This window comes from Homarus americanus, unplaced genomic scaffold, assembly GCF_018991925.1.
Source record: "Homarus americanus isolate GMGI-L3 unplaced genomic scaffold, GMGI_Hamer_2.0 scaffold2558, whole genome shotgun sequence".
Taxonomy (NCBI): Eukaryota; Metazoa; Arthropoda; class Malacostraca; order Decapoda; family Nephropidae; genus Homarus; species Homarus americanus.
The window spans coordinates 259,852-276,560 of NW_024745671.1; the positions used below are offsets into that span (position 1 = coordinate 259,852).

The 16,709-nt window shown below is 38.5% G+C and overlaps 1 protein-coding gene across 1 annotated transcript; it reads left to right on the plus strand.

The window, feature by feature from the left end:
• Window positions 1-1,222: 1,222 nt before the first annotated feature.
• LOC121878745 (anamorsin homolog) lies at window positions 1,223-10,169 on the plus strand. Its single transcript, XM_042385104.1, has 3 exons — window positions 1,223-1,359; window positions 4,091-4,200; window positions 9,092-10,169. Exons 2-3 carry the CDS (start codon window positions 4,108-4,110, stop codon window positions 9,833-9,835), a joined length of 837 nt encoding a protein of 278 aa, XP_042241038.1. The 5' UTR covers window positions 1,223-1,359; window positions 4,091-4,107; the 3' UTR covers window positions 9,836-10,169.
• Window positions 10,170-16,709: the final 6,540 nt, after the last annotated feature.

Below are 16,709 nucleotides of genomic sequence, written 5' to 3' on the forward strand. Positions count from 1 at the left end.
TGGAACATCTACTACGAAACAACCTTGTAAAGGATTGCTAACACGGTTTTATGACGGGGCGCACCTGCTTAACAAAATTGCTCAAGGTATTGGATATTTGGAGCCATATTCTGGAACGGGTGGTAATATCGACAATATATACCGAGATTTTGCCAAGGCTTTCGACAGTGTACCCCAAGAAAGGCTGAAAATTAAACTGGAAGGGTACGGAATTCGGGGAAATGCCCTAGCGTGGATAGAAGACTTTCTACAAGACAGCAAGCAGTGTGTGGTTATTAATGGCACGAAATCATCATCCGTACCTGTCACAAGCGGGGTACCACAGGGCAGTGTATTGGGCCCAATGTTGTTTGTTTGTTTCATAAATAACATTCCTGACGTTGTACACTCCTCCATACAAATGTTTGCCGATGACGCCAAGTTATTTCGGGAAATCAAGAACCATGCGGACTGTGAAGAGCTGCAGAAGGATCTCTGTGAACTCCAAGAATGGTTGAAGAAATGGCTGCTGAGATTCAATGTCACGAAGTGTAAGAGGATGCACCTGGGGCGTACCAACGATAAGGATGCGTATCATATGTCCCAACGGGATGAAGAAACTGCACTATTTGAGACTGAATGTGAGAAGGACCTAGGTGTGTATGTTGACAATGAGCTGAAGTTCTCGGGCCATTGCGAGAAGAATGTAAATCAGGCAAATAAATTATTGGGTCTTATAAGAAGGTCGTTCAGATATCTAGACGGTCCGTCCCTCGTAACGATCTTCAGGAGTGAAGTGCTTCCCCATCTGGAGTACTGTCACCCCATCTGGTCCCCGAGATATGCTAGGGACTGTCAGTTGGTTGAAAATGTTCAAAGGAGGGCCATCAGACTGGTGCCTGCACTTCGGCACCTCAGCTACCCACAAGGGGTCACAGCTCAAGATGGAAGAAGCCGCAAGTCCAGAAAACTGTGAGAGCAAACTTTTTCGGAGTGAGAGTTGTGAACTCTTGGAACAATGTACCAGAAAGTATTGTGACGGCACCGAGTGTGAGCTCTTTCAAGACAAGACTTGACCAACACTGGAGCGGGTTCAGGTACATTCAGGAGCCGGTGCATGCCCAGTACTTGCGAACAGTGTGTAACAGAGACGTGACCGATCTCCCAAGCGGCTAACGAGCCGATCAGTGGTGAAGAGGATAAAAACAAAAGAAACAAAGTATCACCTCTATTGGTAAACAGGGGATAATGGGACTGTGCATCAATGTGGTAAAGGAACGACCTGCGCACTCGCTGCCGCCGCCTCAAGAACACATCTGGATTTTCCAGCAGCAAAACACAGGACTCCATCCACGTACTATCATTATTGCAAAGAAAAATGTAATTACAGTTGCCCTTGAAATATGTTTCAGCGCATGATTATTTAGTATGTTAAAAATAGTGTGCAGGTAAAATATGGAAAGCCTTTGAGTGCACTTCAGTTATTATTAACAAGGGTGATGATCATTCAACAGGAAAATTATCCGGTAACTTTACAGTTTCAGCCACAACTACTGCTCGACCACAATTTTGTGCTTTTCCCATGGTATTTGGCATAATTCATTCGAATTTGACCTTCATTTCCGTTGGAAATGTGTCGTTTTGGACTTATCACCCCCCATACAACCTGACGAACCAACCAAAGAAACCTACCTAACCTTACTAAACTTTCTAGCCATCCCCGCTATATTAAACAGAAAGTACTTATTTTGATATTTGGTACCAATGAAAGCAACTTTGTTGAAGCATTATGGTGTAATTTACGTTATTTTGTGGACGTGAGAGTAAAGCTCAGACTGAACCGGTAGGCTGTAAATAAATCCCTCTGTAGACGACATGTGGTGACCGGAGATCTACTTTAATTTACTTTTTCAATTAATTTCCATTTGCGACGGAAGTGGTATTAGAAAAAGTTGTTGTTATTGACAAGATATAACTAATGGTACACACAAAATGGCTCTAACCAAGTTGTGGCTGAAACTGTAATAATACAGTCGACCCTAGCCATTCGCGTGTTTGCGATTCAGGATTTCGACGATTTGCGGAAAGCAGATGGCAGCTATGGTGACTAGCTTGCAAGCCTTTTCCCGCAGCACAATGAGTCATCCCACGCAGCATCTCGTGTTGTACTCTCAAAACTTTAGTGTTTCTGTGTGAAATGACCCCCCAAAAGACTGCCTAGTGTCAGTGCTAGTGATGCTAGTGGAGTGAAATGTAAAAGGCAGAAGTCAATGATGACCCTGACAAAGAAAGTTGAATTATTAGATAAGTTAAAAAAGAGGGGATGAGTGCTGCTGCGGCTGGTCGGTTGTTTGGTATATATATGCAGTAGTGAGCTTAGGTAGTTTAATTTGCTGTTCGTAGTTTTGCCTATTCACACCATTTTGGAACCTAACCCCTATGAATAACAAGGGTTTGCTGTATCAATATTTTTATTATCCATATCACGACTTCTGCGTAAACTATCACATACAATATTAAATGAAAAAAAAAGGTAAGAAGAAAGGTTGGGATTGTATGAAAATATCACTACCACCAGAAGGAGTTGTTATAACCCTAAGCTCTGTCCCGGGAGTAGATTTTAACAGAAATTTAGAGTGCTGATACAATACAGTGCATACTATACAATCAATAAGTGGTCCACTGTTCATAAGGTCAGAAATAGTGTAATGATAGTTTTATTAATAGTTCTTAAAGCATACCGTATATTTATATCCTAGGTCATAGCTTACATGTTATTTATATTTATTTCTGTTGTAACTGTAAGTAATCTTGCTGAGAGAAGAGACATTACAATACAGTATAGAGTAAACAAATGGCTAATGTTGTAGGACAGTCATGGGCCTTATTACGATTTGGGTACTGTATTTGTCTCCAGGCCAACCCACCAAAATTTAACAGAAGATGGTTGAAGCAGTCTGTGAATACGATGATTTTTCCTACAGTTAGTTCCAGCATTTTTCTTACTTATGAAGATACACCCACCAGAATAATGTCAATGTTGATCTTGACACATGAGGAACTACAATGAAACAACCTATTGGCACATCTATATGTTTTACAATATATATATATATATATATATATATATATATATATATATATATATATATATATATATATATATATATATATATATATATATATATATATATATATATATATATATATATATATATATAATCAGACAAGAATAAATAGATAGAACAGACAACCAGGCATAAAGGATGACGTACTGTACTGTGGAGAGAAATAGCCTGTCAGCAAGGAAGAGACCTTTACCTTTGACCCGTGTGACCACTGCCCACTTAGACTTTCCCAACCTTAGTTAATTTCCAAGTGACCCACTGCCACATATTAGCTAAGCCATCAAACAGACTGTGCTGAAATTGGCCCGTAAACTCACACAAGTTAAAATGTTTATATTGTTGACTATTTTCTTTTTACTTATTTCACTTACATTTTCGTAGTTATTGTACTTACTTTTAGGTGATGAAACAGTAACGAATTGTGTGTGAAGATTATTCTGTTAATAAATACTGTATTGCTTTATTCGCCATAAGTTGGCTGCATCTACCTGAACCACGGGCCACATTAAATAGAATTTCTCAATCACTCCATGAGCCACACAAAGACATGGTTTGAGCCGCATGCGGCCCATGGGCCACGGGTTGCCCATGCCTGTTATAGGAGAATGATTTGTACTTTGATAAAATCTTGTTGCTACAATTTACATGAGATATATGACCATCATCACCATGCATCTCCTGGTATGCATAAAGGTCTGTTGGTAGTGGAGCCTCACAAAACTTCCCTATGTGACTCTGTCTTAGAACAGCACTTCCTCTTCAACTGTCTAACATATCAGCTCACAGCACTATAAGGCCATGCATCCCAGTAAGCTCAATAGGCCACTCTGAACGTAGTAGAGCAACATGGCATCAAATGTTGGTTACTTGATTACTTAACTGATTTTCTTGTGGCTACTACATCTAATTGTGGTCCCTTGGCTTGCTGATAATCCCATTTTAATTCTAATGATCTTGATATGAATGAATTTTAAATGTTACAGAGTCCAGATCTGGAAAGATGTTTGGAATTCAACCACGTCAACAGATAATAGTCCTCTGGAGTACTCCAGTTAATGCGGAGGAACTACAAACGCTTGTTGGAGAACTTAAGGTGAGGACTGATGTTAACAATTTCTCTGAATGCATGGAACAGCTGCCCCCCGATTACTCGTATATGTATTCTATTGTGCACAGTGCTGTTAAGTAATGAAAGTACAGTCGACCCTCGTTAATTCGGACCCCTTTAATCCGGATTTCGGATAATTCGGACAAAATCTGATTTTTTTTTTTTTTTTTTTTAAGATTTGTAGGAATATTACCTACGCGGACCTTAAGCTAAAATGCTGGTCCACCCACTGATGGGATAAAACATGTAACATCTCCACCACTAGTGTGGGGGGTGGATGCAACTTTTAGCTTCAGACATGAAAAATATTTACCATTACTGCCAGTAAACAATGGAAACGTAAAATATGTACCAATTAGTAATGAAAAGTTGTGCAGTTCCTTCAGCAAATGAAGCTCACCAACTTACAATAGGCTAAATTACCTTACAACGTGTTTTCAGTAGTCTATGTTGAAGTTCTTAGCTCAGGCTAACTTATCATATCATATATATGGTATCACAGTTCTCATTAATCTACAAAAAATACCGGTAATAAAAACCTTTTCGATACTTCACACTTAATATAATACCCGGTAATCTACTTCAACCTCCTATTGTTTACAACGACGTATGACGCACCACCAGCTGTTGGGTATCAGCTAGACGGTACACGTGTTTTTCGAATCGTTTTCAGTTAAAAAACTGTTACATCACATGTATATTTTACCTAAACTGCGCCTGAATGAATATATTCTCAGAAATAAATAGTAGTTTTGCTGAAACGTGATGTATTTTAATGTAAAATAGGTTAAAATACATGACGAAAACAAGAGACTTTACTTAACCTTCTGATGTTCAAGAGAAGTTACTCGTTTTTTAATAGTTTTCGGTTGAAATACTGTTATATTAAAATGGTATTCTATTCATACTGTGCTTGATATAATGCATTCACGGAAATGTAATATTTTTGCTGAAATTACGTACGTATTACAGTGGAAAGTGGGATAAAATCTTGACAAAAACAATGACTTTGAAATATAATGCAAAATTAACCCCTAAATCGGTTAATTCGTACAATCGGCTAAAACAGACACCCTCTCCCCCCTATTAGTCCGAATTAACGAGGGTCAACTGTAATGAAACAGTAATAGGCATCTACAGTACTTCACTTGCACAATTTTGGTGATTTATGAGTTTGTTTAATTTATCTGGAGTATTCATAATTTTTCATCACATAATGAGTACAGTGGAACCTTAGTACAGGGGGTCCCCTACTTATGAACGCCTGCTGATACAAATGAGGTTAAACTTTAAATTTACATTACTATTTTATTTGCCTGCTGACTTACTTTTTTTTACTGTCATTTACTTTATTTTGTCATTCTTTTTCTTCTTTTATCTTAAATTAAATGATTTTAGATGTATATAAAGACTTAGGCTATGATAAAGTGGGATTTTAAACATTGTTCTGTAAGTTCAGTATGCACATAGCATGTGTTTTGACTTAAGTACATTTTCAACTTAAGAATGGCCTCAGGAATGGAACCCATTCATATCCCTGGGACCCCCTGTGCATTTTATGATACATGGGATTTGGGTATAAAATTTGTTTTAGGAACTTTTTAAAACTATAGTATGTAAGAACAAATTTAAAGAGTAAAGGCATATACCCTGTACCTGGACTGCTTGCAAATACCTGTAAAGTGTACTGTACAGTACAGTACCTGTACTGAACTAGAATTATAGCTGACAGAGGCTGTACTCTCCATACAACCCTGATAAATCCTAGGATTTAATGCCCATGATACTGAACAAAATGATACATCTTGTAATAATTTTCAATGTTTACAACAGTATGCAGGGGGTCCCCGGGTTACAAATGGGTTCCATTCCTGAGGCCGTCCTTAAGTCGGAACACATACCCTGTGTGCACTATATCATAGCTTAAGTCCTTTTATACATCTTGAATCACTTAATTTAAGAGAAAAGAAGACATGGTATGACTAAATACAGAAAAGAAAAGTAAGAAGTAAAATATAACACAAACAATGAAGCATGGGGCTGACTTGCAGGTAGAGATGGGCATTTATAGGCGTGACAGAGGCTTTATTGGGACGAAACTGAAGATGGTGATGTAGATGTTAACAGGACTGGTTGTGGAGAATCTAGTGAGGTAAAGTTAACTGATTCTGGAGCTGCTGGGAGTTGCTCTGTAGATGCTGCAGAGATTAATGGGAGTTGCTCTGTAGATGCCACAGAGGTTGATGGGACTGGTTTTGTAGATGCTGCAGAGATTAATGGGACTGGCTCTGTAGATGCTACAGAGGTTGATGGGACTGGCGCTCTAGATGCTGCAGAGGTTGATGGGACTGGTTCAGTAGATGCTGCAGAGGTTAATGGGACTGGTTCTGTAGATGCCACAGAGGTTGATGGGACTGGTTTTGTAGATGCTGCAGAGATTAATGGGACTGGCTCTGTAGATGCTACAGAGGTTGATGGGACTGGCGCTCTAGATGCTGCAGAGGTTGATGGGACTGGTTCAGTAGATGCTGCAGAGGTTAATGGGACTGGTTCTGTAGATGCTGTAGAGGTTAATGGTACTGGTTCTGTAGATACTGTGGAGGTTAATGGGACTGGTTCTGTAGATGCTGTAGAGGTTAATGGGACTGGTTCTGTAGATACTGTGGAGGTTGATGGGACTGGTTCTGTAGATGCTGCAGAGGTTAATGGGACTGGTTCTGTAGATGCTGTGGAGGTTAATGGGACTGGTTCTGTAGATGCTGCAGAGGTTAATGGGACTGGTTCTGTAGATGCTGCAGAGGTTAATGGGACTGGTTCTGTAGATGCTGCGGAGGTTAATGGGACTGGTTTGGGCTGACTTTTGACTTTATTAAAGAAACTTTTCAAGGGATGGTTGAACTGAACCTTTCTTTTTTTCCTCAAATCTCTTTGTAGCATCATAGACATTGAGTAATACCTCTATGAACTTTGATGAATCTTGCTATGTTGAGATCTTGCTGTTCATATTTTAAACAAACCTTCCACCAATTCTTTTGTAATGAATTACTTTGATTCTGGAGTTTCATCTTCCTCTACATCCTCTGACAAAATTTGATTCTCCTGTTCAGTCAGGTCCTCACTGCTTAATTCTTCAGTATGAGACTCAAGCAACTCTGAGACATGATCCTCATGAATATCAAGCTGGAGTTAGTTAGGCAATAACTCCCAGGTCCATCGGTTGTAAAACAGATGTTGTGTTTGTAGGTAGGTACACAACCATAATGCTTGGATGAACATCATCTAAAAATGCTGGATGACCAGGTGCACTGTCAAGAACCAAGATAATTTTAAAAGGCATTGACTTTGAAATACAATACTGTAGCGCTCCACTTCAGGCACAAAATGACTAAGGCAGATGCCGTTGATTTTGGTCTTCCACCCACATCACTAACAATCTTTCCATTTCAATGAACAATCCAGCTCTTTGTTTTGTTATCATAGTTGAGTGCATTGGTGTAGATCCTTTAATACTGTATATTCAAGAATTTTCTGCCTTTCAAAATTGTTCCAACCGTTCACTGGCTGAAGCCCAACGCCTTACTGATTACTGAGGGTGTTCTCCTTATTCAGAAAGTTTAATTACATTTATTTTCACTTCCATCGTAATTATTTTCCGTTTCCTGGATCCACTACTATGAATTGCATCAGGTTTGCATTTGGGAGCCATGATGAGGGCAGAAAAAGAGAGTTAATAAGCAAAAAACAACAGTTTGCACTGGATCACGCACATTAAGGCAGTGAGGTGTACTGACACTCCCTCTCCCTCGACGTGTTACTGGGTGCGACGCATCACTCCCCACGCGCTGCTCCATCTCCCCTCTACACTGCTCAAACTAGTTCTAGTACATAACTGCTACGAACCATTGTACTTATGTCAGATTTTTTAAATGATTGACCTTATGGGACCTTGTTTGTATCAGCGGGCGTTCGTAAATCGGGGACCCCTTGTACTATATTTAATTTTCTTTAAGTCTGAACATTAACTTATTCAATGGGTTATTGCACATACTGCCCTCCTTTATGCAGAATAAAACAAACATTGGATGATGTTGACCACTGTTCTATAAGGAAACACACAATAATGAGAACTATTAGTTAAAGGATTAAATAACATGGTATGATTAAAATAAATTTGGTTGTTTTTTACATTTTACTTATAAGTTTAAGATCCATTCACTTGTAGTTTATGCACTGAAAATGGTTACCAACAGTTACATCATCTTCCTATTTCATTTAATAGGGAGAATATTGTAGGGCACCTTTTTACAAAACTCTGGATCCATAAACAGCACAGTATGGTAAATCTTGGCACTTGCAGAGAACTTGGTCACTTAGAGAATTTTACTTACGCGGTGTAATAATTTTAAGTTATATCTCCCCATTTACAACAAACCTCTCGGTGCTTTGTCGGTGTACAGTATAACAGATTTTCTAATTACTGTACATGAATATGATAAAGGGGAGCACAGCTTTTTCTGTCTTTTACCTTTTAACTTCCAAAATCCTTTCGAATTTAAGAAAATCTTGAACCTGTATAAATCAAGAAGTTAGGTGAACAAAAGGGGTCACATGCCACTCCTCCTAATGTGCCCACTGATTAAAATTACACTGTATACCGTATGTGTTACTTTTTCTTAAGGCAAACTACTGTAAATTTGTATACCGTACTGTCCTTGCCTTAGGTAATGTATTGTATCACTAATTTTAGACAAAGTTACAAACCATGTTTCTACGTTAAGAAATCTTTTTATTTAGATTTAGTAATTTTTTCTTTTAATATCATTTGCTGTAGTGTTGTTCTGGAAGTTGAGCTTGTTTGCCATTTTTTTCTTTTCAGTCAGCAGTTGGAAATGAAGGGAAGGTGGCAGTTGAGAACTCAGATATGCTAATGACTTCCAACCATCAAGGAAGTACCTTTGACCATGTACTAGCAGGTGTTCTTCCCCCTTTTACATTCCTTTGTCCAGTCAACATCTTGGGTGAAGCTCTTCGTATTCTTAAACCAAGCGGATGCTTAACTGTAAGAACGACAGACACAAGTGCCACACAGTCAAATTTGAAACTAGCAGGTTTCACTTCCATATCAGAACCAAAGAATGCAAATCTTACAGATGAACAGAAAAGGGACCTTACAACATCAGTTGTAGAGGTGACATGTAAAAAGCCCAATTTTGAAGTGGGCTCAGCCATGAAACTTTCATTTGCAAAACCCCCTGTATCAAAGCCATCGGTTGGTACTTGGAACATTGATTTGGATGATAATGATGTAGATCTAGCTGACCCAGATGATTTACTAACAGAAGAGGACTTGAGCCGACCTGACCCTGCAAGTCTGAAGGTGTGTGGAACTACAGGGCAACGCAAGGCCTGTAAAAACTGTGTTTGCGGTTTAAAAGAAGAACTTGATGCAGAGAACATGAAGACTGTTGAAGAAAACAAGAAAAACTTTAAATCATCATGTGGTAGCTGTTACCTTGGGGATGCATTCAGGTGTGCCTCTTGTCCATATCTTGGGATGCCTGCATTTAAGCCAGGAGAAAAGGTGAAGCTTACAGACAGCACACTCCAGGATACAAATTGAGATTTTTTTTTTATAGAATTTTGGTAATACCTCATGTTTCTTTAGATTCAGTGTTATCATATTCATGGTTGTCCAAAAGGATAAATTAATTTTGGTTTATACATAGAGTCATTATGGTGTGTGAATCAGGTATTTAATAGTATGTTATAAGTAAGCAGAGCCATATATACAATATATATTATATATTTTTACTGAACTACTTGAATATTTACTAATGATAATGAATTTATGTTCAACATAATGTGTTCAATATTATTTTTTGTATTCTGTAAAGATCTTGCAGAATTTGAGTGTACTGTACCTATAAATAAGCTAAATACAGTATAAAGATGCAGTGTTTGAATTAATAAATCTAGTACAGTACAGTGGTCCCTTGGTTAACGAACAATTTGATTAACGAAATTTCGGTTAACGAACAAAACTTCGATTAACGAAATTCTTACGACAAACACGTTTTGTTGTGCATCAGCTGATCAGCTGATTGGCCAGTCTGCCAATACAGTAATCAGTTCTATGTTTACAGTCATTTCCAGTGGAGTAAATATCAAGAAAGTTGGTCTCTTGAATATTTCTGCAATTTTTCTTATTAAAATTATTGGTCATTCTGAAATTTAGTTAACATTTTGATAATATACAGTATACAGTACAGGGAACAGTTTTTGTGTGCCAATAAGCTGATTGAATTACCCAACAACACTTCTCAGTTTAACTTTGTTGACAGTGGAGTGAACATCCAGTTTGTTGATCTCTTGAATATTTTTTCATTTTTACATTAAAATTATTGGTCATTCTGAAATTTAGTTAAGATATTGAAAATATACAGTGCAGAAATTATTATGAAACATGAAGAAGGCATTAGAACCAATGCACACTGTAAAGAATATGGCATGATATCATCGACTGCCTCTACAATCAGCTGTTTGATATGTAAACAAAGCTGCCGGGAACACGACATACACACCTCAAAGTAAGTTGAAATACAGTATTCTATTGTTTTTTTATTTATTATTGTACAGTATACTGTACAGTACAGTACTGGACAGTATTTAGTTTATATTTAATAATTTGTTAATTCTATTACTGGTATATAGTATTTTGTATGTACAGGTATACTTTTTCTGTGAGTTGGAACCAATTACCCAATATCCCATTGAAATAAGAGATTCAGTTAACAAAATTTTCGGTTAACGAACGACTCTGTGGAACGAATTGTGTTTGTTAACCGAGGGACCACTGTACAGGGTATGCTGTATATAAAAGAAAATTTTATTTTTCAAAAATTATTGTTTTTGAAAATTTTGGTTATTTTAAGTTTATTATAATAAGTTAATAAAAGCACAGGTATTATTAATAAAACACTTATGAGATGCATAGAGCATCAGCATTTTGGCTTTGTGATGTTACAGAAGACTGCAAAGTCCATAGTATACTGTAATGATAAATCCCCATTTTATTTGAACAAGATACATTTTTTATTATTGGTTAACAAAGCGCATAAGTAGTATCTACATAAAGAATTAATTGTAGCCTGTTAATCACATAGTCTCACAATTGTAGAATGTTTCCCCAGATGTCTGTTGCTATCATTGAAATAATTACTGAGGCCCTGTTATGCTCATTGATGCTAAAAACTTCTAAAATTACATATGTTAGCTATTTCCTAATTGAATTTGGGCATGACAGTTTGTACAAAAATGCAACTGAGGATTTTCTTAGGAAGTATAATATATAGGAAGAAGTTGAAATAAGCAAATGTGAAATGAGAAAGTTACCGGTAGTAATCTCAAAGTTTAAAGGCTTGTGAACAATTTAACCATGTGTCACCATTACTGTAGTGTTGTTACATTGTGAAGTGGCCAGAAGAAATAAACAGTTATAGAGGACAAACTTCTTAATATCTTTCATAGTGCTTCCATGCGAGATGTGGTTATTGATTTATAGTCAGCTAACAAGTACTGTAAGCTTTCTATCTGTACTATATGCATTAAGGTAATAAGCCTATTAAATGTTGGAGTGTATGGCTTAGGAGGGAAGTGCACAAGATCTGTCACCCTTATACCCCTGTCATCTCTAGGGAGTTGTGAACAGGTCGTCCTACTTGAAAGGTGACGTTGAATACAGTAATTAGTTTTTACACCTGTTGAGAAAGAATTCACTTAGTTCTTGAAACCAGATGGCCTCATAAGATTTGTGGAGTAATAAGGTAGTACTGTAATTGTCTTAGCAATACCTTATATTACAGTGGCATACCAGCAACATCGAAAAAAAAAATAAAGGAAAATCAGTTAATTTTTCTTGGGCCACATTTGTAAAAATAAACAGTATTTAATTTGATCACACAATGGCATGAAACACAAGTTTTACATTGAGTAAACATATGAATTTTAATGTGCAGTTGTAACAATCACACAACAGAATTTTTTTTATTACAGTAGACTTACTCCAATCTTGAATAAATGGGGCCTGTCTGGTCTGGTCAAAATTCTGGGTTGGGAGAGGGTCTGTATTGTCTACAGTGCAAGGTGGAAAATTTGAGAGGGTGAGGGACTTCTGATTCAAGCTACTTAAGAACACTGAACCCACTGTAATTTTTGGCCTAGAATTAACACCCTGAGGGTTTTTATATGTCAAATTAAAGTTTTTTAACCGCTTAGGGCTTTAACGTGTGGAAAAAAGTAAATTTTTGTTCAATCAAAAATGCAACGTCTAGCTTTGTACCTAAATATGTATATGAGCTGCATTAACTTGCCAAGCCAACATACAGGCAATTAAAACATCTAATAATTACTAAAATATGTAATATTAGGAGGACACGTTGCTACCTGGCATTTACATTAATTGCAATTCTCAAAACCCCTCACCTGCTGGCACACGCGTCACTGCTGTCATCTTTCTTGCCTGGCGACTCGGCAGTAAACCCGCACATAGAAGGCTCCACTATTCTGTGTTGTGATTGCTTGAATATTAAGTGCCATGAGGAATTTCACTTCGGTAATTATACATCTTATCACGGTGAGCAAAATTGAGTGGTTTTAGTTTTGGTGATGCCACTCAGATTTTGTGTTTGGGGTAGTTTATACGGTTTGGTCAAACATGGCGACCGCAGCTCGTCTTCACTGTATTTTTTTTTTTTAGCCCCCAACTATTACCGTGCACGTGTTGTGATGAGTTACCATGGTGAATGTGGCCATTCCATCCTCTTCCCCCTTCTTCTCATGTTCGTTCATGAAACGTTTTGGGCTCCCACCCCATGGGATGTGATTTTCCCTCCTCCCTGGGTTTTATGATTACTCTTAGCATTCAGGCCGGAGTTACGTTTTTCTCTTCATAACTCTATTTTATTCATGTCCTCAGTAACGGGTTCAGCCCTTCGCGGCGGACCTTAGCGAAGCTGCTAGTCTAAGCGATCCTTCCGGATGCTGACCTTCCGGTCTTAGTAGCAATCTAGAATTATGTTGGGATGAACTGTGTAACATCAGCCATGGGTTACATAAGAGCCACTCAGATGGTGGGATTTCTCAGCCTAATACATCTTGCTCGAGAAATGGTAAGCAATGTTGGCCAATGGAGCGTTAAGGTAGCGGCTCAGCACTGTCAACCCTGCTGGGTGACTTGATGCTTACTCAGGCATCATCGCTCAAGAATGATTAGTTTAAGCGGCATGTCTGTGCTACCTGGTTGGCAATAAATAGAGAACTGAGTGGTTCATAAAAATATCCTAAGGCTATGAGTGCACTGAACTTTGTTAGGGTCGCCAATAGAGAATGATCACACTGATTCCTATCATGGCAGAACGAATGCCCTGACCTTGATGATGATTATGATCGCTCTGAACTGAATCTTAGCTTGATCAAGGAGCAAAGTTCAATAAGCTGAGGGGCAATTGAGATAAGAGAAGGGAGAGGTGTATGATATAGTGAGTTAGTCGTTTAAGTTTGTCTCACTGGTGACTCAAAAGAACATTTGCAGGTATTAATATGAATGGATGTTAAATTGAGATACTGAAATATAGTAATGAGTCATATTGATTATCCTTGGAAGAAAATGTAATCTTCCTTGTATTATTATGATAATGATGAGACAATGTGACTATATGTTAGTATCTTGAGTGACTCATAGTGTTCCTCCTAGTTCAGATGAGTGATGTGCAACAGGAAGATGAAGGACAGTTGTCTGGGATGCTAGACGACAGAGGAGACCCCGGGACAGTCACTGGGGAGTTAGTGTTGAGCGAGGAGCTACAAGGATTGGATGGCTCAACTCGTACACTGCGTACAGGGAAGCCTCCGTCATCAGAGGATGTGAATTCGTTAGTAGTAGGTTCACCTATGACCCAAGGGGACCATACTACATGTAATTATCAAGGATGTAGGGCCACTTGGGTTATTACTAATTCAGATCCTCATTTGGCTTGCATAAATCATAGCAGCTGTGTTTCAGACAACCTGTTCTCACCATTTGATTGTGCAGTTTGTTATGACTTAATTTCTAGAATTAATCAAGCTTCAGGAGAAAAGAAGGATTTTTTGAAGAGCCAAATTAAAAAAAAAAAGGAATAAGGCCTTAAAGAGTAAATTTGTAAATGTTAAACACTGGAAATATCCCAAGTTGGCAGAAAGTTTAGGCTTATAGGTGATAGGTAAGAGACTTACGGTAATCCCTAGTTAGACCAACCTGCTTCTTCTAAGAAAAGTAGATTATTGGACATCCGGGATAATGAGGTAGTAGGAATGTTGCAAGAACTTCTACCTAGTCAGTTCGATTTTAGTGGATTCCAGGATCAGGATGAGGAAGTTGTCACTAAACATAGTTTTCAGTTACTGGAGCAGGGAGAGCCTGTTGAGACTGACTTCACCCTGTCCCCATCTTGGCAACCTCTTCCACCTGGGGCAAAAGTGTTGGTTACTACAGATATGCCACTTGGTACCCCTCAAGGTGGAGTACTTAGCCCCACTTTGTTCAATGTTCTTATGAATGCATTATTAAATTTAATACCAGACAACCCCAGCAATATCTCAATCAGCTATGCTGATGATATTCTTATACATACTAAAACTCATCTTGAAATGCAAACCACCCTGAACCATGTATACGCAGCCTGTGAGAACCTCGGTCTTATTATCTCCACTGAGAAAACTAAGGTGTTCAACAAACAAGCTGGTAACCGCAAATGCGGCCCCGCCAAGTTCAAGATAGGTAACAACACTATTGACTATGTTTTTTCTTTTAAATATCTTGGTGTTTCCTTCTCTTGTACCCAACCTGCCATACAACAGCTAACCCACCAATGTACTGACTGACTGAGACCTCTTAGAAGTGTAGCGGGGTACAGCCCTCACTATGGTGCTAATATTAGAATTGTTAAAACAATGTACCTAGGCTATATAAGATCTCTGATAGATTACCACGCACCAGCCCTGGTCATTCGTGACGGGAAAGGCGTTGACAAGCTTGAGAAAATGCAAAATAAAGCCCTCAGAATTATCCTAGGATGTCCCATGAGCACTAAAGTACTTAATATGAGGAAAGAACTAGGTATACCCAGTGTTAAAGATAGAATAATTGAAGTCAACCTCATGATAGCCCTGAGGCTTCTGCGTGGTGATCCTGATAACATTGTTTCCTTAAAATTGCTAGAATGTATGAACCATGGGACTACTGAGTCTAAATGGATCCAAACTACAGCTACACATATGAAGATGTTTGGACTAGACCACCTGTACAAAGTTGAGACACAACAGCCCTTCCTGCCACCCTGGCGGACAGTTCCCTTTGATATCACAATACCGACGTATCCACCTAAAAAATTAATTATACAAAGCATTTATCTCCAACACACTGCCAAATTGAGAGCTCTTGAACACATACACACTCTACAGTCTGATGATAATCTCACACAGACCATCTACACTGATGGATCTCTTAACACCACCTGTGGGAGGGCTGGAAGTGCTATTGTTGTGACTCAACCTGACGGTAATATAATTGAGAAAGGAGTTAGAATTAACAACTGGGCGCTCCACTCTACAAACTGAATTAGTTGCCATACTCACAGCTATTAAATTCATTGAAACCGCTGTTACTGACAGTCTCATCATCACTGACTCTCTATCCTCACTACTTGCCCTTGGCACCCTCGACTCAGGTTGTCACGCTCTTGTCTCTGAAGCCAGACACAAATATGCGTGTCTTGTTGACTGGGGTGTCAAGGTCAAACTGTTGTGGATCCCCTCTCACATAGGCCTCATAAAACATGACAGAGTTGATGCCCTCGCCAAACTCGCGTCTAAGAAAGACACCGTTGAATACAATTTGGGTCTGTCAAAAAGAACCCTTAAAACTGTAATTAGGAAAGAACTTATTGATGAGTTTGACGCAAGTAGACAAGTGCAAACAGGCACTAGTCGATCCATAGGTTACCATGATGAGATGTATCAAGTGAAACATGTATATGGAGCAAGTAACAAGATCACTAGATTACAAGATGATGTAACCGCTAGATTAAGGTTAGGATATACAGTGGGGTATGCTATAACGAACGGATCCTACTACGAATATTCCTATAACGAACGGTTTTACCTATAAAATTGAGAATGCTATAACGAACGCAACTCCTACAACGAACGCGGATGAATACCGGACTATTTCGCCTGGCGCATGAATATTGTTGTACCGCGACCCACAACAAGAGCGTCAGGCGCCATCTTTGTCTCATTGTGTAGCCAGTGCACTACTGTTATTGTTGAAATTTCGTCTTTTGATGTGGAAATTCGCGTTATTTGTATAACTATTTTGTTATACAAGTATACAATTGTAACAATGAGTCGTCCAAAGCAAGTGAGAAAGCTAATAACCCTTGAAACTAAGAAAGAAA